Raw genomic sequence first — 24,597 nt, forward strand, 5'->3', positions numbered from 1 at the left:
CAAATGCTACTTACCTTTTTAATTACTTCTTTATTTGTAATAACGTAATAATTATTAACCTAATTACCTAAAACTAAAAGCAGGACATGAACTTGCCTCGAAAAAAATCTCACAAGCGATAATTGAAATTGAAGATCGACAACCTATACTCTGTTGTAAATATTTTGGAATGGTACATAAATTAATACAAATGATTTTATTAGTAGATGATTTTTATTTTTATTTTTATTTTGTGTGTTAATCTTGTCATTTGAGGTTGACCTCTTTTGATAGATTTTTTTTGGTTCCACCATGATGTGTCAAACCGTGATTTTGCACAGATGAAAAGTATCTTCTTCTATAAAAGAAGGTAAGCAGTATACAAAAGTTAATTTTGAGAAATCAAAACATCAAAATAGTCAAGATATTTCTTTTATTTGATCGCAAAAAAAAAAAGAACAAAAACCTTTTTTCTTCTTTTTCTGGGGTACGTGAAAGGTGTTTATACTTTATAATTGGAAAACACATAATTTCCTAGCAAGCTTTTGGCGTGCATGCATTATATACATATGTCAACTCAAGTGTGTGAACTGGCTGACTCGCCGATGGCCGCCCACATATGCTAAAAGAAACGCGTTTCTTGCTAATTGGTCTTGTATATTTTCTATAAATCATTTGCTTTGGTGTTATCATTTGCTACTTTAATTATGAACTTAGAATAATCAAAGCCATGCACAGAGATTTCTACGTGTTAGGTAACCTGTCGGCCCAAGTCACCTTGAGAAGACCCCCCACCTTGAGAAGAAGCGCTATATAAGTAGCACCATCTTTGGCCTCGTTTTCAACACAAGCTCTGGTTTAAGTTATCCACCATATACACACTATACATTATATTGAGCTAGCATCAATGGCTTCCTCTTCTTTCATGGCCATTTTGACCTTGGCTCTCCTTCTGCAAACGGCCACTTCAAATGCTCAACTTTCAACAAATTTCTACTCTAGCTCTTGCCCGAGGGTCTTCTCCACTGTGAGATCCACAGTGCAATCCGCTATACGAAAGGAGGCCCGAATTGGGGCCTCCCTTCTCCGCCTCCACTTCCACGACTGTTTCGTTAATGTATGCTCAAAAAAAAAAATTTGTTACATACCTAGGTTTCAAATTTGTATTATATTTATGTATCAAACATGACATCATGAGCCAAAAGGTCAACAAAATTGTCTGCGTTATAAAGTACCTGCATGCATTACATATATGATGTCTTTGAAAATACAAGTTTGACAAATTGGTTTCTACACGTACTCTAAGATGTCGTTGTCTAGGTTAACTAATTTCTCTCTTCATTGGGTTTAATGTCTTAATAAATTGCCCATTTCCAGGGATGCGATGGCTCCTTGCTCCTCGACGACACGTCGAGCTTCACTGGAGAGAAAAATGCAGTTCCCAATCGGAATTCTGCACGGGGATTTGACGTGGTCGACAACATAAAGTCGGCAGTGGAGAACGTGTGCCCCGGTGTGGTGTCATGCGCTGATATATTGGCCATTGCTTCCAGAGACTCTGTTGCCATCGTAAGTTAAACTAATTTATTACCTACTCAATAATTCACGGTCCAATTAGTTAACTTAATTAATTACGTTTTTGTTTTTGATATGTGAATTAATGTAGCTTGGAGGACCAAGTTGGAACGTGAAAGTGGGAAGAAGAGACGCAAGAACTGCAAGCCAGGCCGCTGCTAATAACGGCATCCCCCCTCCAACCTCGAACCTAAACCAGCTGATCTCTAGATTCAATGCTCTTGGCCTTTCCACCAGGGACTTGGTTGCTTTATCTGGTGATTATATTTTTCTGATGCACACCCTAGACTTGTTTATGGACACCAATTAATTATTTTAAGGTTAAAAATCACTTTTCGCCTCGATAGTTTGTCAAAGTTTCCATTTTTGTCTTATGCTTTTAATTATGTCAATTTGACCCATACAGTATTATATCTTTACAATTCAAGGATACGTCCAATTTCATGACAGAATAAAAAAGTGAAGAGAAAAAATTAACAGAATTAAAATTACGAAGACCAAAAATAACTTTGTCTTTCTTTAATCAAGTGTTACGAGTTCTAACTATTTTATTTGGGCTTGTAAAATTTGTCAGGATCGCATACAATTGGGCAATCAAGGTGCATACAATTCAGGCCCCGCATATACAATGAGACCAATTTGGATAGCTCCTTCGCCCAAACAAGGCGATCAAACTGCCCAAGAGCCGCTGGCTCAGGGGACAACAACTTGGCCCCACTTGATCTTCAAACCCCTACTGCCTTTGACAACAACTACTTCAAGAACCTCATCCAGAACAAAGGCCTCCTCCACTCTGATCAGCAGTTGTTCAATGGTGGGTCCACTGATTCCATAGTGCGCACCTACAGCAACAGCTACAACACCTTCAGTTCTGACTTTGTGAGCGCCATCATCAAGATGGGAGATATCAAACCTCTCACTGGATCCAATGGGGAGATTAGGAAGAATTGCAGGAAGCCCAATTAAGCTAGCGCCCCTTTGTTTTCTCACTGTGGTGCTTATAATAAATTGATTGGCTTAGATTTTGTTTGAGTCTATGTTTTGGGTTTAATGGCCTTGAAGGATTTAGAATTTTGTTTGAAAGTCGTAACGTAATGTGTTATGTTCTGTTCATTCTGTTGAGATATATTAAATGGATAAATCTATACTATTATTGTTTTTTTAGTACAACCGATAGTCTACTAATTAAGATTTGAATTAAACAGGGGAATTGAATTAATGGGTCTACTAATTAAGATTTGAATTAATTAATCAAACTTTGCATCGGATATATAATATATCCGAGTCAAACTCTAGCTGGGGAAGGTTTGTTATGTTCAAAGCCAACATGTGTGCAAAACTTGGGTACACTTGTTTGTGGACTGATGGAGTTACTGTTCTGTTTTGTAGGAACTTTCATCTGCTAAGTTGTAGGATTTGAGTTTGAGTTAGTCGATTCTTCTAAGTCTATAAGTGGCTACCCTAGCTAACCTGAATTTACCTTCTTTTTTTTCCTTTGAATTTAAAATTTTAATCAACATAGACTTTTTGCTGTGTTTCCAAAAGCCTCTCTAATTAACCAAAACAAACAAATGAGATCAATGGCTTCCTCTTATGCCTCAACAGCCATTTTCTTGACCTTGGCTCTCCTAATTGTGCACATGGAAGCCAAGGCCATCGATGAAATGTCACCAAGTTTTTATGCCACTTCTTGTCCAAAACTCTTCCCCACTGTGAAACCCATAGTTGAATCCGCCATTAAAAAGGAGGCTCGAATGGGAGCCTCTCTCCTCCGCCTCTTCTACCATGACTGTTTTGTTAACGTAAATTCACCTTCTCCTTCATCTTTATGCATGCAACTTAGAAATTTGTCATTTGTGACATGGTTTTTTTGTTAATTTGGGTGGTCTTAGAAATATTATGGGTGTGCAGGGATGTGATGCGTCGTTGCTGCTGGATAATGCACCAAACTTCATTGGAGAGAAAAATATACCTCCCAATAAGAATTCTACGAGGGGGTATGAAGTGATTGATGAAATCAAGTCTGCGGTGGAGAAAAAGTGCCCTGGCGTCGTCTCATGTGCTGATATTATTGCCATTGTTGCCAGAGACTCTGTTTCAATTGTTAGTTAATTAATCACTTGCTTACTACTTGATTAATTCCATAATCAACTTCATAATTCACACCTAATGATGCAGCTTGGAGGACCAAGTTGGGGTGTTCAATTGGGAAGGAGAGACGCTAGGGCTACGAACGCGATCGTTACTAATGTCAGCTTACCCCTTCCGAAAGCCAATTTAAAGGAGCTCGTCCTTAGATTCCGTGGTATTGCGCTTAAAAGGAGAGACTTGGTTGCTTTAGTAGGTATTACTAGCATGTTACGTTTTTAAGTTATCAATACTGGGACTCTTAGTCGAATGTCGTAATAAATTAACATTTTGTCTTATGTCTACTAATCCATTTTAATATGCGGTTTTTTTTTGTTGGTAAAATTAATATTTACCTGCCAGGAGCTCATACACCTGGAGAAGCACAATGTCACTCCTTCAGAGAGCGCATATACAATGAGAGCAACATGAACAAAGAGCTTGCCCAGAAAAGGAGATTAAAATGCCCAAGATCACAAGGCTCGGGTGACGCCAACTTGGCTCCAATTGATGCTCAAACCCCAATAGTGTTTGACAACAGCTACTACAAAAACCTTGTCCAGAATAAAGGGCTCCTCCACTCTGATCAGCAGCTCTTCAGTGGAGGCAAAACTGATCCCATAGTGCGCACCTACAGTAAAGACCAAGAAGCCTTCTTTAACGACTTTGCGTCTGCCATGATCAAGATGGGAAGCGTCAACCCCCTCATTGGTCCAGCTGGCGAGATCAGGTTGAATTGCAGGAGGATGAATCCAATAATTTAATTAATTATTTCATGGTTTCTCTTAGAAGGTGTCATATATCAGAGTTTTGTTCTTGTTTGAAATCAGGGATGTGTATTTGTCTTAGTTGGGTGCCTTAGTTGGGTGCCTTCAGGGTGTCTAAAGAGTTTCTTTTGGGCCTTGCCATTTAGGATACTAGATTTGGGCCTAGCTCGATCGAGGCCTGTCCTAATAGATTGTGCTAACAATAAAATCCATCAATGATTAACTTGTTAACACGTGATTACTGCTCGAATTTATTAATTAATCGTTTCGGTGGTCAACATTCTAGTTGAGTTGACTTTGCATTCACAAATACAATCCATAATTGTATGGGGAATTCATTGACGACAGCACTTGAATTCACCAATTTTGCTAATTAAGCAATTTCTAGCCAACATACGAATCTGCTACAAAGGCATAAACATTACCATTAACAACATTACCATTATAAACGTTGTTACCATTGTTGAATATGTAAAGCATGTCAAGAAAAAGATTCCTGGTTCTCTTTTTCAATTTACTTATAGGAAAGTAAATGGAGTTGAATACTGACTTTCTCGATTCGATTTGTATAATGCAGACAACTTTATTTGATTTGAGGTGTCCCCTGATCTTATTAAGGACGCTCTATTATGTGATTTGTTAAGTGAACGAGGTTCTCTCTATAAAAATAAAATAGTATAAATAAAAACAACACCATAGTGTTAATTAATTTGTTTAGAAGTCAGTGATTTAGGACCCATTTGGTGTCCTATTTGGATCTAATTTTATAAACTCAAAAACATATTTTAAGTCCAAATCTCAAAAAATCTATTTGGTAGACTCAATTTTTAAAACTCAAAAACACCCCCACTATTGAAAATAAACAAGTGAGATTCTCTCTCTCCTCCCTCTCCCTCGTCTCTATCTCTCCTCCCTCTCTCCTTTGCCATTTCTTATTTTCAATATGGGAATTAGGGTTTCTGATTTTCTGATTTTAATTTCAGTTCTTTTAAGATCTTAAAAATAGTTTGGAGTGCAATGCCAAACAAATTTTTAGATCTTAAAATCAGTATTTTAAAATTCATATTTTTAAAAATTAAAAAAAATCATAATTTTTGAGTAGAATACCAAACGGACCCTTAATAATTTTCTGAATTCGATCTCACATTCTCTCTTGTGTAAAAAAAAAACTTAATAATAATAATAATGCTCAATTGAGAAAACTTTAATGTGGTTTTGGTTAAACAATTACACACATATGGTGGGTTAGACCAATTAGCTAGAACAGTGTTTTCTATCCTATTGTACTCAAAGTTCAAATCACCCTCTCTTAAATTAAACAATTCAAGAAAAATAAAATGGTTAAACAATCTCGGGAAGAATTTAGTTCTGCATCACATGAAAGCTATTATATATGTTAATCTATTCTTATTGTTGACATCCTTATGATTATATAAGCTAAAGTTGTCAACCCACATAAATGCCATGGCAGTCAAAAAAATCATATATATTCCTCAACTTCCCAGAGTCGTCATGTGTGCACTCTTGTTTAAAATTCAGTGTACAAGTTGTCTGTTCCAGGCCCTAATTAATTTACCACTAGGGTTCTTAAGTTTGTGATCTTTCTTTCTTCCTATCACTATAATTTAAACATATTTGTACGAAATATTCGTGCATGGCATTGGCTACAGCTAGCTAGCATTTGGTTTAGTTTCATCCTCGAGATTTGAGAGCATACATGTGCTAGAGAGAGAAACATTGGTCAAATATATATGATTTCTGAATTTATGTTTTGATCAGGAACTTGTTTATATTTGTTAACATAAGCCATAATCATCTTCTAATTCTTCGTAGGGTCAATAACTCTGACTTTAAGACCCGATTAGTGACTTCAGATATGGTCTCTAACTGAGCTTGCTAGTCTAAATCAAACCACTTGCAAGTTCCAAAAAGGTGAATTTATCTTCATTAGGAGAGCTAGCTCTACCTAGATTTGTATTAAGATTAAAATTGCACCGACTCTTATAAATATCTCTTCAAACGAAGCATATCCAGGTTCTTATCTCGTGATCAAACGCAACAACATGTTGAATTAATCTGGAATGAATCAAGCACAACCCAAAAATGACTAAAATCCCCGATTCAAAAACCATAACCACACGTACTCAAGCCTGCAATATAAATTTGCCGCGCAACAACATAGGTTATCTTGAACACCAATATTTCCTCATTTGCCTATTTCCTTTAGGGGAAGAAATTAGGTAGCAAAATTCCGTTTAATTAGTTGTTTAAAAAATTAACCAAATGGAGGCTTATGTTAGAATGTACGCAATTAATCAAGCATATCAATCAATTATCAGTTAATGATGCCTCAAAATGTTTAAAAGGGTGTCGAGTGAGATCTAAGCAGGCAAGAATATATATGCATGCATATTCATCAGTACATGCATACTAGACCTTGGGAAACCTCTATACACACATGCATATTGATAGATTCAAGAAACTCAAAACAAAAATAAACTCAAACAACCCTAATTATATGTGCTAACCTTCTGATCCATTGGAGCTTTAGTTCCATATATCAAATTATTAATTAATCTCCCTTTGGTTTCAAAGCTGTATACACACACCATCTTGCTGTATAAAGAAGGGCATGTAGATGATCGCATTTCTTTGAACAGTTTTCAATATAGAAATCAAAGGGGGTTGTACGAAGACAAGATAAGATGCCACTATTTTAAGCAACCCATGACATAAGACCAAATTCCATCACATCTTGGTTATAGAGACTTGAATGAGGCTGACGAAATTCAGTAGAGCTATATATATATATATATATAATTGAAAGGTAGTAAACAAGGATCGAAATTCTCCATTTGGTTTTCTTGGTTATGTAATTCATGAGGTTCCTTCTTTCCCGAATTCCACTTGGGTTGAAATCCACACGCCAAGAAAACCAAACTGCTTTGAGAAACTAATCTAGCAGCTGGCAGGACCATTGACCATCCAACAAATACAGATACATCTACTTCACAAAATATATATGCTGTAACTTCACTAAATAGCAACATATATGTATGTGCATTGTCTGATTATACTGATCATTATTTCATTTTACAAAACTGCCCTTTATCCCAATTTCACAATCAAGTTATCCCCAAAACTTTGTAACATTTCGTATAGACAGGCCGAATTCGACTAAATCTACTAACTTAACATATAGGACGTAATTTATGTATAACGAAGAACCATTGAATTATTTTCTAGCTACCCATAGCCACTGTTTTTGTGTTGAGAGTATAATCCCATGTCGGAAATAGAAGACTTGCCTTAATGGTTTAATAAACCAATTTGGACCTCTCCGCTCACTACCAATTCGTTTTGAGTTGGATGCTTAGATTCTAAAATTAATAAACTTAGTTATCTAATAATATTATTTAGATTCTTATATCATATGCTGGGTCAGGGTTACCAACTTGTCCCTTAAAATATTAGTCCTACTAAGGAAGTAACCTTAATTGATCCAGAATCACTCTGCAAAGTATTTATTGTGCACAGATTAGAGATAAAGTAGAATAATCGATATCATTACAAGGGTTATCCCACATTAATACAACATACAGGCCTCCGTAGAACACAAATACTAAATGCCGATGAAGATCACAACATTTCACAAGCCTTTGTCTCCTCCCCCAACTTCAATATATTAATTTCTCCAAATTAAGAATAATTCATGATCCTATATTGGCAGAGACTAACATGTGCAATTGTCTATATGTAGTCTATAGACAAACTAGATCACAGCACGCGAAAATGACACCATGATTAAGCCCAATCCCAACCAAACCTAACATCACCACCACAGAGCTCTCAGCCGCAGATATTTATATATATATATATATATATATATATTTTTCCCCCTAATATTGTAAGCTGGTATTAGGGTTTCAGTAAAAATTTGTTCTTTTGTCGAATTCAGAAGTGGCGGAAGAAGAAATGATAACCTGTTTAGTTTTGGTGGCTATATATGGTGGCCGTTCAATAACTATAACTAGGAGGAAGGAGAAGAAAAGTGGTGGAAATTAAAGTTAATATGTGGCATGAAGAAAGGAACATAACAACCAACAATATCTAGAGACAAAATAGGGACCTAAATTGGATTAAGACAGTAACTAAGAAACTAAAAAAACCCCAAGCAGCCAATATATATAATATAAATTATATAATTCTCTCTTTATCATCATTTTATTCCACTTGAAGAATCATCATAATAAGAAAATTAAATGGGATCGATCTCTCTTGATTTCATGAGTCTAATAATAATTAAGATTATTTTAACCAAAGAAGGAAACATTTTCACTTGAAAGGGTGCTATAGTCCGCGGTGCTTGGTTGATTAGTGTACATAGAAGAAGAGGAGGAGGTAGGAGGTAGAGGTGGAGGCGGAGGTGGCGGGGGAGGCGGCTGTGGGGTCTGCGGCAGGGAAGCAATCGAAACAGCCCCCGAAGTAGAGAACAAAGCCATATGATGAGAATTAGAAGGAAGGAGATTCGCTTCCCTATATTTGTATTTAAGTATTTCACCCCTAACTGCATTGAGCTCAGCTTGTAAAGATTGAACCTGTTGTTGCAAAGCTGAAATCGCACCCATGCATCCATAAACTGGATCTCTTAGCCTCACATTTGCTTCATAAACAAGACTATTTGCAGCATCTGCTCGTTGACTCTCCGGCACTTCCTGAATTAATTAATTACATCAAACACACAAGCAAACAAACAAAAATCAGAAACAATTAATGTAATTAAGAATAAATAAACTTGAACGGCAGCAAAGTATCTACACTGCAGTGTTTGTATCGGCACCAAATATTCTTTCCCCAAAATTGAATGTAAATGATCAATGCATAATGACGATTTGAACAATTAGGGTTTATGATAAGTTACTTACCATGAGCATCTTGGAGACGTTGCTGGCACCAAAGACCTTGTGGACGGAGGCGAACTTTTGGGGTTCGTGGGGAGAGAAGTAAGGAGAAAAGGGGCATTCCTGAGCACACCTTCGTCTGAGGAGCTTACAGGCAGCACAAGGGGTGATGGTGTTTAGGGTTCCTGGAGGGCCCAACATGTGTCTTCTTCCCATTCGATGATGAGAAGAAGCATCAGTTTCTCTCTTAATCTTCTTGCCTATCTCATCAGATATCTCCCTACAATTAAGTAGAGAAGCAGAGAAAATGCATAAGCAAAATTGCCATGGCCCACTTATAAATAAGACATAAAAAAGGTTGTAATTAATTAGATTGAAAAGTAAATTTAATTAATTAAGGTTCCTATTGATGATGCAATTTTAGGAGAGAGAACAAAAACAAAAGAGAGAGCGAGAGAGAGAGAGGTTACCTTTCTCTGGACATTCAGGCATGCTCTCTGGGGAGAGGATAGGGTGCTGCCAAAGGAGAAAGAGAGAGGGTTTGAAGGAAAGGAAGGAAGTACAGTAAGAGGGTAGAAATACAAATTAATAATGAGGGTACTTCAAAGGCAAGGTACACTAGAAAAGTGGTCCACTGGTGATATTGTTTATAAAAGAAATTAAGAGACAAAAGGGGTTGGAGTGTTAGAGAGTACAACTACTGAGACTGAAATTGTAAGAGGGGAAGCAGAGAAGCTGGTGATGATGCTTTTGTTTGTTGGTGATGAAATGATGGGTTTGGTTGGATTGGATCGATCTCTTTGGTTGATGTACGAGGATCTCAGGAATTATGGTTCTTCAGAGATCAAACAGCAGAGCACTCTCATCTGCTGAGTCTATGATTTTTTTTTTAAAAAGGCATCAATGGAGAGAGAAGAGAGATTGGGAGCGGGAGAGAGAGAGAGAAGCATATATATGCCAGCTCTCTGACTGCTTGCTCTCTCTCTCTCTCTCTCTCTCTCTCTCTCTCTCTCTCTCTCTCTCTCTCTCTCTCTCTCTCGCTCACGTGTGAGTCCTTAAATGTGTTTTGACTTTTGAATCAACCATTTGATTTCATAGACTGCATGTGGCTTTTGCTTCATTAATTCTCAGGACAGGCCTAACTTTCTTTTTCCTCTCCTTTTTTTTTTTTTTTTTTCTCTTTGACATTTGAATACAGATCATTATACCAATGTACTTTTCCTAATAATCTAAGATAAACTATTAAGAAGAATGCTAAGATAAATTTTTTTGTTGGTGGTCACTTGCTCAGTAATAGAGTATTTCACAACTACGATAAGAATTTGATTCTCATCCTCTTTTTTTGAATAAAACAACGTCTCATAAATATGACACACTAGAAGTAAGCATTAATCATTGTTGAAAAAATAAATGAAAAAGTGATCATTTATAATTAACTTGTAATAAGCATGTTAGTTTCTTGTCAAATCCAAGAACCCACCTTGCCCATATCTGGGATCCAGCTCCGAAAACGAAATTTTATATCAGCATCATCACCGTATGAAAACCGCAATTTGTGCTTGAAGGGCTAAGACCAATTTGAGACCCATATGATTTTAGTCAGAAGTATAATTTGTCAAACATGGATGAATATTTTCCCTCTTTTACCACTGTTGTACGCATATGGATTATAGCGAATTCAAACCAACAATGATGAAACTAGCTGGCCAGTCATCTATATTCTCATTCGAATAAAAGTTAATTATAATATATTCCTTGTCTAATTTAGTCAGCCATACTTGCAAGCAAAAAGAAAACGCCCACACACGCACACACAACAACAACAACAACAACAACAACAACAAAAGAAAATGAGACAATCCAATCTTGATTGATGGGACAAACCAAGTTGCTTGTGATTAATTGTTCTTTCTTCAGTCATCATCTCAAACTCCGCTAATAATTCCTAAAGATGGGTTGTAGATATCATGGGCATGGCAACAAGTCATCGGCGTTTGGTTTGGCAACTGTTAGCAGAAGTGTACACCTCCCACTTCAACAAGCAGCTCACTGCTCTGTAAAATTACTCAACACATCAGATCAGTGATGATGTCCATAGAAAAAGACTAGGCACCCTTCAATAGATAAGTTATTTTGCCGACGGATATTTACAGAGACAGATACATATTTTCTGGACAGCTTACCTACATTTTCATATATATATATATATATATATATATATATGGGAAGATTGCGATTCATCTAACCTAGGTAGCTGTTTATTTCAACCATCCAAATCCTGCATTTCCCATAATTTGAACCAGTGCTGTCAACAGCTTCAATGATTTAATGTACTTTTTTTGTTAATCAGATGTCTGATAATTTAATTAATTAATGATTAACTTAAGAAGAAACCCAATGCCTTAATTTCGAGATGCGTGCCATAACAACATGGCACACGCATGCTTGACACTATAGAAATTAGGTTCTCGATCGACTGACTATCTGATATATCCCTAATTATACGAAAACTGCATGTAACTACAACAGTGGTGCAATCTACTTCAAATCAAACACATAAGCTAAGTTTCCAAATGACCTAATTACTAAGCCAATTAAGGCGTAATTCTGAGTTGTGATTTTGAGGAGGGTTATGTCAAAAGTGGGTGGTGAAAGGGAGGGAAAAGGAAGAGAAGAATAAATTTGAAGACAAAGGAATTAATAGGGCGATTAAATCCCTAATTATTTTATATGTACATTTATATACATATATTGCTTAGATTGTAAGGAATATGGCACCATCTTGCTCTTGTTTGACCCGTATTTTATGGCTGACAAGTCGCCCCGATGTTCTCTCATCCCCAACCTACTTTCTCACCCTTTCACTCTTTCACTCTTATCTCTCTGCACCAAAACCCAGAACTTAATTACCCACTTCCTCCAGTTTCAACACCCAATAGCTTACCAAGTTACCATAGATTTATATATGCCATGGTGTCTTTGATCTGAAAACCTATGGCTACCACACATTTGCATTTTCATTTTCAACTCTTTATACCGAACAAACATTCGTTTCAAATCTCTAAATTATATATATAATGTCAACCTATTATAAGTTGTGTGCATGAACTTTGGTTTTGGTTGTAAAATGTAGCTATCAAGTTTATGACAACCTGAGACTTCTCCCACTAGCCAAAAAGAAAAAAAAAACCTGTGACTTGTACACCTCCAGCTCCTTCGAATCCTTATTCCCTACTTATATCTAATCTACTTGTTTTTCTTTTACTTGGTAAATTCTTTTGTTATATCTAAACTTCTCTCGTCAATGCTGGACTTTATTTTTTGAACCAACATTGATCCCCTTTTCTTATGAACATTAGATAGAAGAATATGATATTTGTAATGAAAAACTCTTGCACGTACCATATTATGATTATAACGGTTTAAGTAGTACAAAAAGTAGAAGAGTATGACCTTGACTTGCAGGTCAATGGTTTCAGGTTTGAATCTCCATGACACCTTGATAGTGTATGTGTGTGAGAAATTCCCCTACCCTTTGTAGTTTAAACAACCGCTAAAATTAGAATAATATGTACATACCAGTTGATTAAGATATTCGAATACCCTTCCCTCTAAATTATAGTCACACATTATCAAAAGAAAAACATTATACATCGTGCATTCTTAATTATATATCCTTACCCAAAAAAATTGACCAAAAAGGACAGTGGTCAAAGCTTTCAATTTAAGCCCAGTATACAAAGCCCAAAACTGGTAAACCTCTCCCTCAAATAGAATAATGGCCCGCGGGAGTTGGGCTGTACTGTAATTTCCGTATTGAACTAGGGCCGAAACCAAATGTGTGTGTAACGTGTAGAGATGTTTTCTTTCCAAATAAAAAATATAAAAAAACATATTACTCATAACACTCTCAAGGATCGAAAAATACACATAAACCTTAACCTTAGCTCCCTTTCTTTAATTATATAGAAAGTTAAATTTAGGTATTACCAAAAGAGGATGGGGGTGAAAACTATAAAACGGAATACATACACAGTTGTGGATAATCAATCGGGACAGAAGATTCAAACTTAAAATCTCTTCCAACATTAAAATATTTTTTATTAAACAAGATAAGGGATTCAAACTTAAAACCTCTTCCGACAAGATGCCAAAGTTTGTTTATTTTGACAAGATGCCATTGTTAGGTATAGCTCCTTTTTTGAACATTAATTGAGTTGTTAGGGTAATTGAGTTGTTGTAGCTCTCCTTTATTCTCACGTGTATGCATCCGATTCCTGTTGCATTGAAGGCACCAACGACAGCACCTGCATGTATCTTCTATCTACTTAAACAGGCGCTGCTAAAAGTGGAAATAAATGTGATATCTCATCTTCATATCAAACTAACAAAAGATACTCTCTTTACTTTTCTTTATGTTACCAGTTTTAGTTTATATATTAATTACACGCAATAATTTAAGTGCCGCACCAAATCAAGATGACATTGACTGCAAAGCTACCGTCGTCTACAGCTCTTCATAGACAACTGAGATTTATAACTCCAACAAATTGAGATTAATATGACGGTAAAAAGTAAAATAATGTACAAAAATATAAAAAATTAAATTCCATGCATTATACACTTCATCATAAGATATGACGACATCAATGGATAAACATCACTCGACACGCCCACTTACACTACTAGAATTAAGATTAATTCTAAAACCCAAAAGAAAAAAGAAAAATAAAGATTTAATTAGCACGACCACACACAGAAAATTAATTCTAAGCATTATTATTAGTAACTCGGCCAGATTCATGGTTAACAATGGACAAGAACCCAAATCTTATGTTCTTCATTGAATAGCAGCCTCGGATCCCATTCATATTTGCACCTCTGCATTTCCCACCAAAACATAAAGTTGAAGTAGGTGATCCAGATTTTGATTCATGATGATCATGCTCATCATAATCTTCCTCATATTTGTGATAAAATTTGCGGGCCCCTTTGTTTCTCAAACTTGATGCTGAGGAAGATGAGTAGTTTGATGATGATGATGATGATGACGACCATGATGAGGATGATGAGGATGCGGAGGACAGTGATGGTGGTGACATGGAATTGGGTGGCTTGAGCATTTTCCTCGAAGACCTCAGCCTGGGAAAAATGGTGTCCAGAAACTTTGATTTTGAGGTGATTTTGTGGGTGCGTTTAGAGTTTGGTTGGGTGGTGGAATAGGAAGGTGGGGGTGTGAGAGGAGGAAGAGAAGACTGTGAAGAAGGGTGCTTGGGTGTACCTGGCTGAGACTCCCACATGAATGGAATTGCACCTGCTGCTTCTCCGTAGTAGACTCTGCAAGAAGCGTTGGCCATGGAGGCTTCTTCCTTGGAGACAAGCTTCGAGGACAAGTACTTGTTGTCAACCACCATTTTGGATTAATATATGATCAACTGCTTCCGCTTCTGCCTTTTGGGTCTCTGCCAGAATCTGCCCTTGGTTATCTGAGCTCTCTCTCTCTCTCTCTCTCTCTCTCTCACACACACGGGGCTAGCAGAAAGCAGATCTGATGAAAATTCAAGATCCGAAGATGAAGCAGGGTAGCTAGGCTAGGTAGCTGAAATTTGCTTACTTGAATTAAATAGAATATCTGCTAGACTGGTTAGCAGTTGAATGTGGGTTTTAAGGCTCCACACATTTGTAGGCTCATAAAATATATATACAAATTGTTCAGAAACAATAAATGCTGGTTTCCGGAATTTTGTCTCAATACGACATCAACTTATTGGAGTTTAAAAGTTTGTGAGATAGGGTTTCCTCAGTCATAAATATATTATTATTTAGCTGCTAGGTTTGGAAAGGGAGTTGGGTTTAAATTATTATTATTATTATTTTTTTAAGGAAATAAATTATTTAGGTGATTCGTACCTTTGGTAATAAATAAAATTTGGAAGAATATATAATATATATGAGGCTGTTTGATAGACGTGACATGGATTGAGCAGGACCATGAATAAATCACCATAACAAAAACAGTTGAGAAAGTGTGGGATTTGGTTAGAGATGATCGCTGTGTCATAAATGAGTTCTGGTCGGGATCCATATGTCCTTGATTAGTTATTCTAGTGGCTGAGGAAGCCAGATGGTGCTGCTGGCTCAAAAAACATGCTCATTTGCATTTTTTTTCTTATTTAATTATGGAGTGTAGGGATTTTGAGAGGTGTTGCAGTTATATACAATAATGTGTCTATTTCAATACGATTAGAATAAATATTTAAGCCCACATCGATTGTATATAATCATGTATTTGCAACTCTAACTCATAAATGTGAGAAATTAACCTTTAGTAAAATATGACTACTGCTTTTGACAAATGTGGTAGAAAATGTAATTTGGTGGATTAAATTGATGTTTTCTTTCTGCATGTGAACATGGTCCCCCAACATTAATCAAAATTTGTACGAACAATTGGTACAAAATTTAGCTAGCTCACCTTTGTAATGAGTATATAATCAGTAATTATAATGCTGCACTAATTGAAATTGAAATTTAAAATGTTCAACAACCACCACCAGTTTGTGTGCCCTAATTTAAGAGGTTATGACCCACGGCTTTAAACCCAGTCTCAATCCTTTGCCACTAAAAAACAATAAATGAAGATGTGCTTTGCGCTCTCTCTCTTTCCCTAGTGGAGGGGTTGGGAGACCTGGTCTGGTCGCATGCATGAAATCATCGGCAGTTTGTTCTTGGGCAGTTAAACAATAGTCATTAATAGGTTTATTATGTGTACGTAATAGGATTTAACGTTTTGTTTGTGATCAGTTGTGAACTCAACTCAGACCAAGCAATATATATTCAACTCAAGGCAAGCAACCCATGTTTTCGAGAGGTGTTACAGTTATTCACCATTTTGTATTAATATACGATCAACCACCACTTATTAGAAAACGTTTGTTCGTTTGAGATTGCTTTTCTAAAAAGTGCTTATGCTCATATGCTCTTTTATCAGTAGAACGTCAAAATTTTTGTTTAAATTCCAAATGCTTCTTAGAAAAGCACTTAGAAAGAAGCACCTAATATACACTTTTTTAGAAAGCATTTTTGTTTTTCACCCATAAGCACTTTTAAATTGTTACGCTAAATACAATCCGAACTACTTTTGGTTGCTAAAAAATGCTTCTACTCCTTCCAAACACACTCTCAAATAAACGCTAGTTCATAAATAGTCCAAAACAAGCCATGCATGTGAAAAGAAAATATATATGTAATAGAAATGTGACTTAGAGAAAATATATATATATATATATATATATGTATATGCCGTCTTGTCAAGGATTTCTGTTGACACTATTGACGCCCTTTTATGGACACCAATACCCAACCCCTATTCGCCTTTTTTTAGTAGTGCAAATAAATAGAAAAGGAGGCGTAGACAGGCAGGACGCAAAATAGGTGGCCAAGAGATAGAATCATAATTACTAGAGTGATATTAGACCAACCGCATTTAAAAAAAAGAAAGAAAGAAAAAGATATTTGTTGATGTGCCATCTAGAGTGCATGTGTTTGATGATATTGTGTCGTTGTTGACGTACGTAAATGTTTATCACTTCTTTTGGTCTTCTAAGGGAATTCCTCATTTTTTCAGCTAAATGCTCACTAAATTTATTACAAAGCTACTTACTTTTGAGCTGTGGGTTTTTTTACTTTAACTTTTTAATTCACTCATAATCTAATGTTCGAAGCGTGCAACTATAATGTTACAATATTTGATACAGCTAGTCATTACGAGTCATTTTCTCTATTCTTACTTAGAATCTCCAACATCAAGCATCTTGGTTATTTTTGCTACCAAATCTTGCTTAGCCCCTTGGAAGTTGGATCTTTTTTTCAACACACTTCTTTACAATTTCAGTTAAGAAACTCCTCTTTGTTGAGAGAGCTTTGGAGATGCTCTATTGATTTAATTTGCAGCTATCCAACCTAATAATATGGGCTCATGATTTGAATAGGCCCTTATTTCTATGGGCTTTTAATGTCGCAAACCAATCTAATGTGGGCTTTTAGTCCAAACAACTTGTTTTGAGGGTTTACCGTGCATAAAATAATTTACTTTATATGATTGTTATGATAATGTGCCATGTGCTGTATCCTTCTTTAAATTTGGAAGAAAAAAAAAAAGTGAAGGCGTGGATAAGTGATTTTTGTTCACTTTAATCACTTTTACTTTACAACAAAAAGCAAAAAAAATAAAATCACTTTGATCTAATTTACAGAAATCATAATAAAAAAAAGTGAAACAAAATCGCATAAAGTTTACCAACCAAACATGGCCTTTAAAAAGTCAATCATAACCGCAACTGGGACTCAATGACTTTCCCAAAGACCGCAATTCACGCTCAGAATCAAAGCACAGAAGAGACTAGTCAACCAATCCCCTACCTCGCACCCACAGATCAACTGTAGTACCGAGCCCTCATTGGCTGAAACACATAAAAAGTCAAAAGACAATCATCTGACTTTCCCTCCCGCCATTCCCGCTCCGCCACGTCATGTACGAGAACCCCCATCTCTTCAGTTCCTCCACCCGCACTGAAAACCAAAACCAAAAAGCGCTTTTCTTTCCACTGCACCCTTTGCTCGACGAGTGGACCCGGCTGTACCGACCGAGTCACGACTCGGTCCCCCACCAGCAGCATCATCATCACACTCCCATCATCCTCGGTACCACATAAAACCTGACGAAGGATGTTTGGTTTTTCCATGATGGGTTTGTCCCAATCCTCCATTTCAGAGGCTTCTTCTTCTTCTTCTGGTGGTGAAGGATTTTTGCTTAATGGCCGCCGAACCGTTTCCGGGGACACCTGGCATCAAGGAAATGAGGTCCGAGACCGGGTCGGACTTCCGTTTTAGCACGGGTTCAGGTCATGGGCACGGAGCTTCTATGTCCCCGAGTCCGCCGGGGATAAGGAGGGTGGGCTTGAGGGCGGAGATTGATACTTCCCCGCCTTTCGGGTCGGTCGAAGAGGCTGTGACCCGTTTTGGTGGCCGCGGGTCTTGGATACCATTCTACAAACTCGGAGAAAACTACGTAAGTATAGTGAAATTCAAATACTAGTACTATCTTGTTATGTGGGGTTCAAAATCTGACTCTTTGACCAATTTTGTTTCGTTGTGAGTAAAAATTCAAAAGCTAGTTTAATATTTGGCCACATAGGAATTTGGCTTGGGAATTATGCATAGAAGTTACCAGTAAATTTTATGCAACAAATTTGATATTCTAAGCTATTGTAATGTCACGTAAATGTACGGGGAGAGGGGCTTCAAACTCGATATATATGCATTTTTGCAACTTGTGGAACAGGTTTGTAAATAGACCATGAGATGTTTATATTGTGAAAACATTTCTTCCTGTCGAATTTAATTATGATATTTCTGCTACTAGATAGTTTATGTTTAGTTCTTGAATTATTAAGCAGAATGGGATTGAAGAGTTTGACTTGAAGAAGGTGGAGGAGCAGGCAGCAGAGTTGGAGAAGGATCTGATTGTGAAGGAGCTAGAGACACTTGATGTGCTAGAAGAACTGGCAACAACTAAAAGGATTGTCGAAGAGCTAAAGCGGCAGCTGCAGAAAGAAGCCTTGAAATGCTTGACGGTAGTCTCGCCACCAGATTTTCATTCAGAAGAACACTTTTCATCATCCCCTGCTGTCAAGGAAATGAACAAGGAGAATCATAGAAATGTTGCCAGCAACCATGAGCACGTGATGGGGAATTCAAGTCCCTACCACAATTCTCCTGATCTGATCTTGACGGAGTTGAAACAAGCAAAACTGAACCTTGGTAAAACCATCAATGATCTTGGGGTGATTCAATCTTCTGTTGAAACTTTGAATAAGAAAATGCAGAACGAGAAGAACTTGCTTGAAAAGACCCGTGAGAAGCTGACTTCGCAGTTTGCAGGGGTGTCGTCGCTGGAGGAGGAGATGAAGAACATAAAAGTGAAGACACAAATGGCTGATGATGCAGAAACCAATGCTAAAATTTGCTTTGAGAATTCAGCATGTGTTTCAAGGGAGCATATGCAATTTAAGAGAATGGTAGAAGCTGCGAACTTCGAAGCATCAGGGGCAATGTCAAGGAATGAACAAACCAAGAGCATTATGAAGACTGCTGAAATGAGGTGGGTTGCAGCTAAAAAGATGGAAGAAGCAGCAAGGGCAGCAGAAGCTGTTGCTCTTGCTGAAATCAAGTCTCTAACAAGCTCTGGGGGCTCATCAGGGTATGTCCTTCCAGAGCCTGAGAAAATGAGTATTAGTTCTCAAATGAAATCTCCTCTAAACTTGAAAGCTCAAGAAGCTGAGGGCTGGTTCAAGAAGAAGCTAGTAGATGCCATGCGCCAAATTGATGAAGCTCATACTTCTAAACTGGCCATACTAAGGAAGCTGAAAGAAGCAACAGAAGAAGTTAAACACAGTAAACAATTCTTGGAGGAGGCTCTAAACAAAGTGGAAATTGCGAATAGAAAGCAACTAGCTGCTCAAGAGGCTCTCCAGAGCTGGGGACCTGAGCGTGACCAAAAGGAACAGGCTGCTGCTTATAACACCACCAACCTAAACAATTTTCAATCACCAGATTATAATCAGAACTCTCCGATGAATGAGATGAACAAGTCAGTCATAGTAAATGAGGGTCCAAAGCCTCATCTAAGGTCAACAGTTTCAATGCGAGATGTTCTTAGCAGGAAGCAAGTTCTGCCTGAAGATTTTGTGGAGAAAAAGGAAATGGAACGTGGCCACCCCGAAATGCACCGAGTGGCTTTGAGCGAAATGCTTCATGCTCTGAGGGAGGATTTAACATTTCCTGCAAAAGTTGAGAAAGATGGAAATGATCAAAAGCCATTTTTGACACAGAGGAAGAAGTTCGGGTTCATCCACATATCACTTCCCCTGTCCAAGCCAAGTAAGAAAAAGACACAAACTTTGAACGCAATGTGACTCATTAGATTGAATAACAGCAACTCCTTGAGCACCAACAGTTTCAAATTCAGTTTCCTTGTGTTATTTAGTTGTGCTTCTGCTTATGTTAGCGTATTGAAGGTGTGGTTTTAATGTCTGTCTGTCTGTATAGGTGATTTATTAATCTGCACTATGCAGTGAGGGTTGGGATTTGTTACTTTAATTATGAGATGGATTTGGAATGAAATTCTTACTAAGATCAGAGTGCTGTTTGTGGTTTGAGCAGCTGCAATTATATTTCTTATCTTGTACTCAAGGCTCACATGGAGAATTGCTATTATCTCTTCAATCTTTAGCTTCTACTTAATCATTCACTTATGTGTAGTAGGCTTGTAGTTAATCAGATTGTATTGGAGGTGTGCTCTCTATCATTCACAAATGACCAAGCATTGTGACATTGTTAAATAGTTTCCTTGGCTCAAACCCATGTTACCATGCTAAATTAATATAGAATGTTTATTTCGTCTATTTGACTTATATGATTACTTAGTATCGTACGACGCATATACTTATTTTAGAGTATAAAAATAGGAAAATGCTAGGGAGACCAACTTTAGATACCAACTTGTGTACCAACTCTCTAATAGAGGTGGAGCCCACCAATACAATGGGTCCCATACTCTATTAGAGAGTTGGTACACAAGTTGGTATCTAAAGTTGGTCTCCCTAGCATCACCCATAAAAATAAAGTAAACAACACATTCATAACATGTCTCTTAAAACATATTTGTCACGTACGCGGAATTTTGTTATATTTTAATGAATCACTCTAGTATATATGTAGCCAAATAGTGTTCGTCTTAAATTTAAAAGCTTTGTGCTTTCACTAGTCACTAACTATTCTTATTAAAAATCGTTGTGCGCCATGCCGCCAATTCCACTTTTGCGCGAATTCTGGGTTACCGCGGGAAATTCCGGTTTTTGGTTTTTCACTTTTTACTCGTCTTTTCGCGTACCCTTCTCAGTTTTACAGCAACGTCCCGTCCCGCCCAAAATGTGTGCGTGCAAGTTAGCAACCCAAAATGTACTAAGCTACCGTGCACGGCTTGTGCCGTACGGACCAGACCACGTCGGCATAGTGGCGAAAAATTACAAGTGGGTTGGCCCACAAAATACATTGTGTATGCGCACTTAACCAGCAGCGTATCTTAGATAAGCTGTAAATCGAAAACTGGAAGTGCGCCAGTCCGCTCGTCTTCCACTAATTTACGGAAGTCCTATCAAATAAATGCAAATTTAATCTTCCCTGAAAAAAATAGTTGAAAAAAAAGAAGTTGCAGTGTTGCAGAGCATAGTGGTGCTTCAATGGCGAATCTGAGAAAGACCAGGAAGAGGGTTCATGGAATCCCTCGTGCTGCAGATGGAAGTGCTTTTCAAAAGTGGTATGGCATATAATCCATTATGTTCTTTTTTTTTTCTCTTTCTTTTTTGGGTTTAATTTAATTCTCTTCTAAATTTGGATGACATTTTGGGCTTCTTCTGATATGTTTGTAGCAACACCTGTGGGGCTTCGGTGCCCATTGCTTTGGCTGGCATGCACGAGTGTGATCTCAATCCGAAGGTGAAGAGGTTCAAGGGCGTATGCCTAGATGTTCAGCAACAGAGCTTTTATGACCAACTCATAGTCATGTCACCTTTTCATTTCTTCATGTAAGTTTTTAGATATAAAGTTACTTACTTTACTGCGTCTATTACTTGTTCTTAGTCTCAGTTGAATTTAATTTTGTGGGTTTATCAGGAAAGAGTTTACCAAGACTAGCAAAGCTGGAAATTGGGTTGCCATTAACCGAGAAGGGTTTGAGGCATGGAAGAACATGTCCGAGAAGGTAAAGAGTGAATCTTTTATCTTTATAAACCCTACCCAGTTGTTAAATTTTTGAATCCATGAGTTTTTATCACATTTCTTTTGGACTTTTTGCTTTGGTAGGAGAGGCAACCATATGTTGCTGAAGCTGATAAGGTTGACAAGGCTTATGAGAAAGCTTTGCTTGAAGAAGTAGATGATAAGCTAAAGGTAAAGCTAAAGTTGGAAAAAAAAATTCCAACTGTTTCGCCATCAATCCCAAGGCGATAAAATTTCCTTCTTCTTTCAATTCCATTGTTTTTATGATCTGTAATTGCTCATTTGTGATGCCCTTTGGTGCTCATAACGTTTCCAATTTCAATTGTAGGTCATGATGACCATTATGTTTTATACCTGTTAATCTACTGTTATGTATTTTGTTGATAGCATGCATAAATGCATATGCTTAAGCTTTTGTTCTGAACTAATGATATCAGGGTAACAATAAGAAAGAAAGAAAAGCTTTCTTCTCTTTTCTAGTTGTGTATTATGTGAATGTGACTTTCCTCCTCTTATATTTGCATATCCATGTAGTCAATTTGATATTAATCCATCTAGATCCTCTGCTCTCTATAGTGTATAAATCCTAGTCTGCTTTTTCCCATATACTCCAGAATGATTAATGACCTTATAACTAATCCTAGTCTCCTCCAGTAATTCAATTAATGAGAAGGTCATTGGTTGCAGGTAGATGATGAGGCAGATTCAGCGATGGCCGGGAACAATGAGAAGGCTGGTGAGGTATGTTTGCTTTAAGGCTTAGAATACGTTGCGGTTTAATGGTTGGTTTTGTAACTATCTATCTGGTTCTGGATCCGATTGTTTCCTACCTGTCTGCTTATGAACTTGTGTTTGTTTATATAATGTGGTTCAATCACAGTTTTATGGAGACTATGAGAATTCTGATGGCACTGATGAGCTTTGGGACAACTATGGTAGAGCTGGATCCTGGCAGACCTACGCTCGGTACGCTTGTGTCTAAAATTGCATTCCTCTCTTTCCTTGGCCTGCATTGTCCTGCTAATTCCCTAAACTTCATCCCCTCATGATACAGGCCAATAGGGTATGAGTTTCCCTCAGGCAAATGGAGTATGATTTTTGAAGACTCTCAAGTTTGAGAAATCGCCTTAAGGTTTCTTTTTCTTTTGCTGATCATTTTGGGCTGATGCCAGCATCCAATTGGCAATGGTGGAAAATCTACATCCTGAGATTATTTTCCCATTACCTGTTTTCTCAAAGGCAAGTCATTTTGGCTATTGTATAGTAGTAGTAGGAGTGGATTCTAACATTGAAAAAGTTCCACTTTTTTATATGAGATTGAGATACTTGAGAAGTAGATATTTTGTTTATATTATCCTTTGGAAAATGTCTCACCTAGCACTTCCAGAAAAAAGAGCTTCAAGTCTTTCTGTCAAACCCATCGGCTATGATTGTTTTAAGTACATGTTAATTTGCTAATTACCATTATTTGCTACTGGTTTCATGTGTATGCTAATTACCATTATTTGCTAATTACAAATCATGTGTAACATAATTATATAAGGGAAAAGGAGGGGGGGAGGTGGTGGGCCGGGTTGCGGGGCGGTGGTGTTAAATTAGAGGTATGATTGACCTAATATCCATCTAACTCCATTCCCAAGCCTTCTTGATCATAGGCCTCCTACTCTTCTCCTACTTGGAAATATGGTAAATGTTTAACCTCACTCACCCGAAAGGGCATCATGCATTAAATCCAACTCTCTTTTATACTTTAGAAAATGCTTTAAAATTCATTTATTTTTTCCAAAACTCTTTCATCTGTAGTATTGTGAGGTTTATATAAGGGAGACTTTGGAAAAACCCAAAGGAGAGAGAAAATTTTTAAAAGAAGCAAAAATGGACAAAATTACCCTTATTTATTTTTTAATTTCCTAAGAAATCCTTTACATTTGCATGTCTTTRGTTTGAAAGTTGAGAGGTTATTCTGTCTTTTTTGAAAAAGCCTGAAAAAGCTTTGGCTTTTTCCAAAAGTGAAAGTTTTTTTATGGGTAAAACCTAAATTTACTTTTATAATATAACTCATGAAAAATGTTGGAATAATATAAACATCCTAATATTTTCAATAAGTTACTACAATTTCATTCCAAGTACTTCCATTTTATTTTTTCTTTATTTTTTCTTTTTTTTGTTGTTGTCAAAGTTAGAAAGAGAGAGGAGGTTTTTCTCACACACATTGGTGCCACAAAATTTCAAACTTAAGACTACTGATCTGAAAGTCAAGACAAAGGCATAGTTTGGTCACATTTTAGCAATTTTGCAAAGACAAAGGCACAGTTAAATAATTCATGCCAGAGAAAAACTTTGAAAAATCAAGGATAAAAGAGAAGGAAAAAAAAATGTTGAAGGAGATATTCTCTTTTTAATTGTTA

At 37.0% G+C, this 24,597-nt stretch overlaps 6 protein-coding genes across 6 annotated transcripts; 4 read left to right on the forward strand and 2 right to left on the reverse strand.

Moving 5' to 3' along the window:
* On the forward strand, positions 813-2,710 carry LOC18787098 (peroxidase P7). Its single transcript, XM_007219148.2, has 4 exons — positions 813-1,096; positions 1,357-1,548; positions 1,646-1,811; positions 2,129-2,710. The coding sequence occupies exons 1-4, from the start codon at positions 887-889 to the stop codon at positions 2,518-2,520; spliced, it is 960 nt and encodes a 319-aa protein (XP_007219210.2). The 5' UTR covers positions 813-886; the 3' UTR covers positions 2,521-2,710.
* LOC18785759 (peroxidase P7) lies at positions 2,809-4,640 on the forward strand. The gene is made up of 4 exons (XM_007219328.2): positions 2,809-3,356; positions 3,466-3,657; positions 3,733-3,898; positions 4,045-4,640. The coding sequence occupies exons 1-4, from the start codon at positions 3,126-3,128 to the stop codon at positions 4,443-4,445; spliced, it is 990 nt and encodes a 329-aa protein (XP_007219390.2). The 5' UTR covers positions 2,809-3,125; the 3' UTR covers positions 4,446-4,640.
* LOC18785939 (LOB domain-containing protein 15) lies at positions 8,637-10,268 on the reverse strand. The gene is made up of 3 exons (XM_007218386.2): positions 9,820-10,268; positions 9,374-9,629; positions 8,637-9,163 (listed from the first exon to the last, which is right to left on the reverse strand). Exons 1-3 carry the CDS (start codon positions 9,831-9,833, stop codon positions 8,762-8,764), a joined length of 672 nt encoding a protein of 223 aa, XP_007218448.2. The 5' UTR covers positions 9,834-10,268; the 3' UTR covers positions 8,637-8,761.
* On the reverse strand, positions 13,883-15,054 carry LOC18785033 (putative protein TPRXL). The gene has a single exon (XM_020556111.1). The coding sequence runs from the start codon at positions 14,761-14,763 to the stop codon at positions 14,119-14,121; it is 645 nt and encodes a 214-aa protein (XP_020411700.1). The 5' UTR covers positions 14,764-15,054; the 3' UTR covers positions 13,883-14,118.
* On the forward strand, positions 17,977-20,647 carry LOC18787662 (WEB family protein At2g40480). Its single transcript, XM_007218677.2, has 2 exons — positions 17,977-18,419; positions 18,808-20,647. Exons 1-2 carry the CDS (start codon positions 18,165-18,167, stop codon positions 20,323-20,325), a joined length of 1,773 nt encoding a protein of 590 aa, XP_007218739.2. The 5' UTR covers positions 17,977-18,164; the 3' UTR covers positions 20,326-20,647.
* LOC18785300 (high mobility group B protein 7) lies at positions 21,537-23,672 on the forward strand. Its single transcript, XM_020557885.1, has 7 exons — positions 21,537-21,728; positions 21,841-21,996; positions 22,085-22,172; positions 22,274-22,360; positions 22,877-22,930; positions 23,070-23,155; positions 23,244-23,672. The coding sequence occupies exons 1-7, from the start codon at positions 21,652-21,654 to the stop codon at positions 23,305-23,307; spliced, it is 612 nt and encodes a 203-aa protein (XP_020413474.1). The 5' UTR covers positions 21,537-21,651; the 3' UTR covers positions 23,308-23,672.

Source organism: Prunus persica, chromosome G2 (genome assembly GCF_000346465.2).
Source record: "Prunus persica cultivar Lovell chromosome G2, Prunus_persica_NCBIv2, whole genome shotgun sequence".
Lineage (NCBI taxonomy): Eukaryota > Viridiplantae > Streptophyta > Magnoliopsida > Rosales > Rosaceae > Prunus > Prunus persica.

Coding starts and splice junctions, on each gene's coding strand:
- LOC18785033 (XM_020556111.1), bottom strand. CDS start 14,763: ATGGTGGTTGACAACAAGTACTTGTCCTCGAAGCTTGTCTCCAAGGAA.
- LOC18787098 (XM_007219148.2), top strand. CDS start 887: ATGGCTTCCTCTTCTTTCATGGCCATTTTGACCTTGGCTCTCCTTCTG. Junction 1,097..1,356: donor TCCACGACTGTTTCGTTAAT/GTATGCTCAAAA, acceptor GCCCATTTCCAG/GGATGCGATGGCTCCTTGCT. Junction 1,812..2,128: donor GGACTTGGTTGCTTTATCTG/GTGATTATATTT, acceptor AAAATTTGTCAG/GATCGCATACAATTGGGCAA.
- LOC18787662 (XM_007218677.2), top strand. CDS start 18,165: ATGGCCGCCGAACCGTTTCCGGGGACACCTGGCATCAAGGAAATGAGG. Junction 18,420..18,807: donor ACAAACTCGGAGAAAACTAC/GTAAGTATAGTG, acceptor ATTATTAAGCAG/AATGGGATTGAAGAGTTTGA.
- LOC18785300 (XM_020557885.1), top strand. CDS start 21,652: ATGGCGAATCTGAGAAAGACCAGGAAGAGGGTTCATGGAATCCCTCGT. Junction 21,997..22,084: donor TCACCTTTTCATTTCTTCAT/GTAAGTTTTTAG, acceptor TGGGTTTATCAG/GAAAGAGTTTACCAAGACTA. Junction 23,156..23,243: donor TCCTGGCAGACCTACGCTCG/GTACGCTTGTGT, acceptor CTCATGATACAG/GCCAATAGGGTATGAGTTTC.
- LOC18785939 (XM_007218386.2), bottom strand. Junction 9,164..9,373: donor ACGTCTCCAAGATGCTCATG/GTAAGTAACTTA, acceptor TAATTAATTCAG/GAAGTGCCGGAGAGTCAACG.
- LOC18785759 (XM_007219328.2), top strand. CDS start 3,126: ATGAGATCAATGGCTTCCTCTTATGCCTCAACAGCCATTTTCTTGACC. Junction 3,658..3,732: donor CCAGAGACTCTGTTTCAATT/GTTAGTTAATTA, acceptor CTAATGATGCAG/CTTGGAGGACCAAGTTGGGG. Junction 3,899..4,044: donor AGACTTGGTTGCTTTAGTAG/GTATTACTAGCA, acceptor TTTACCTGCCAG/GAGCTCATACACCTGGAGAA.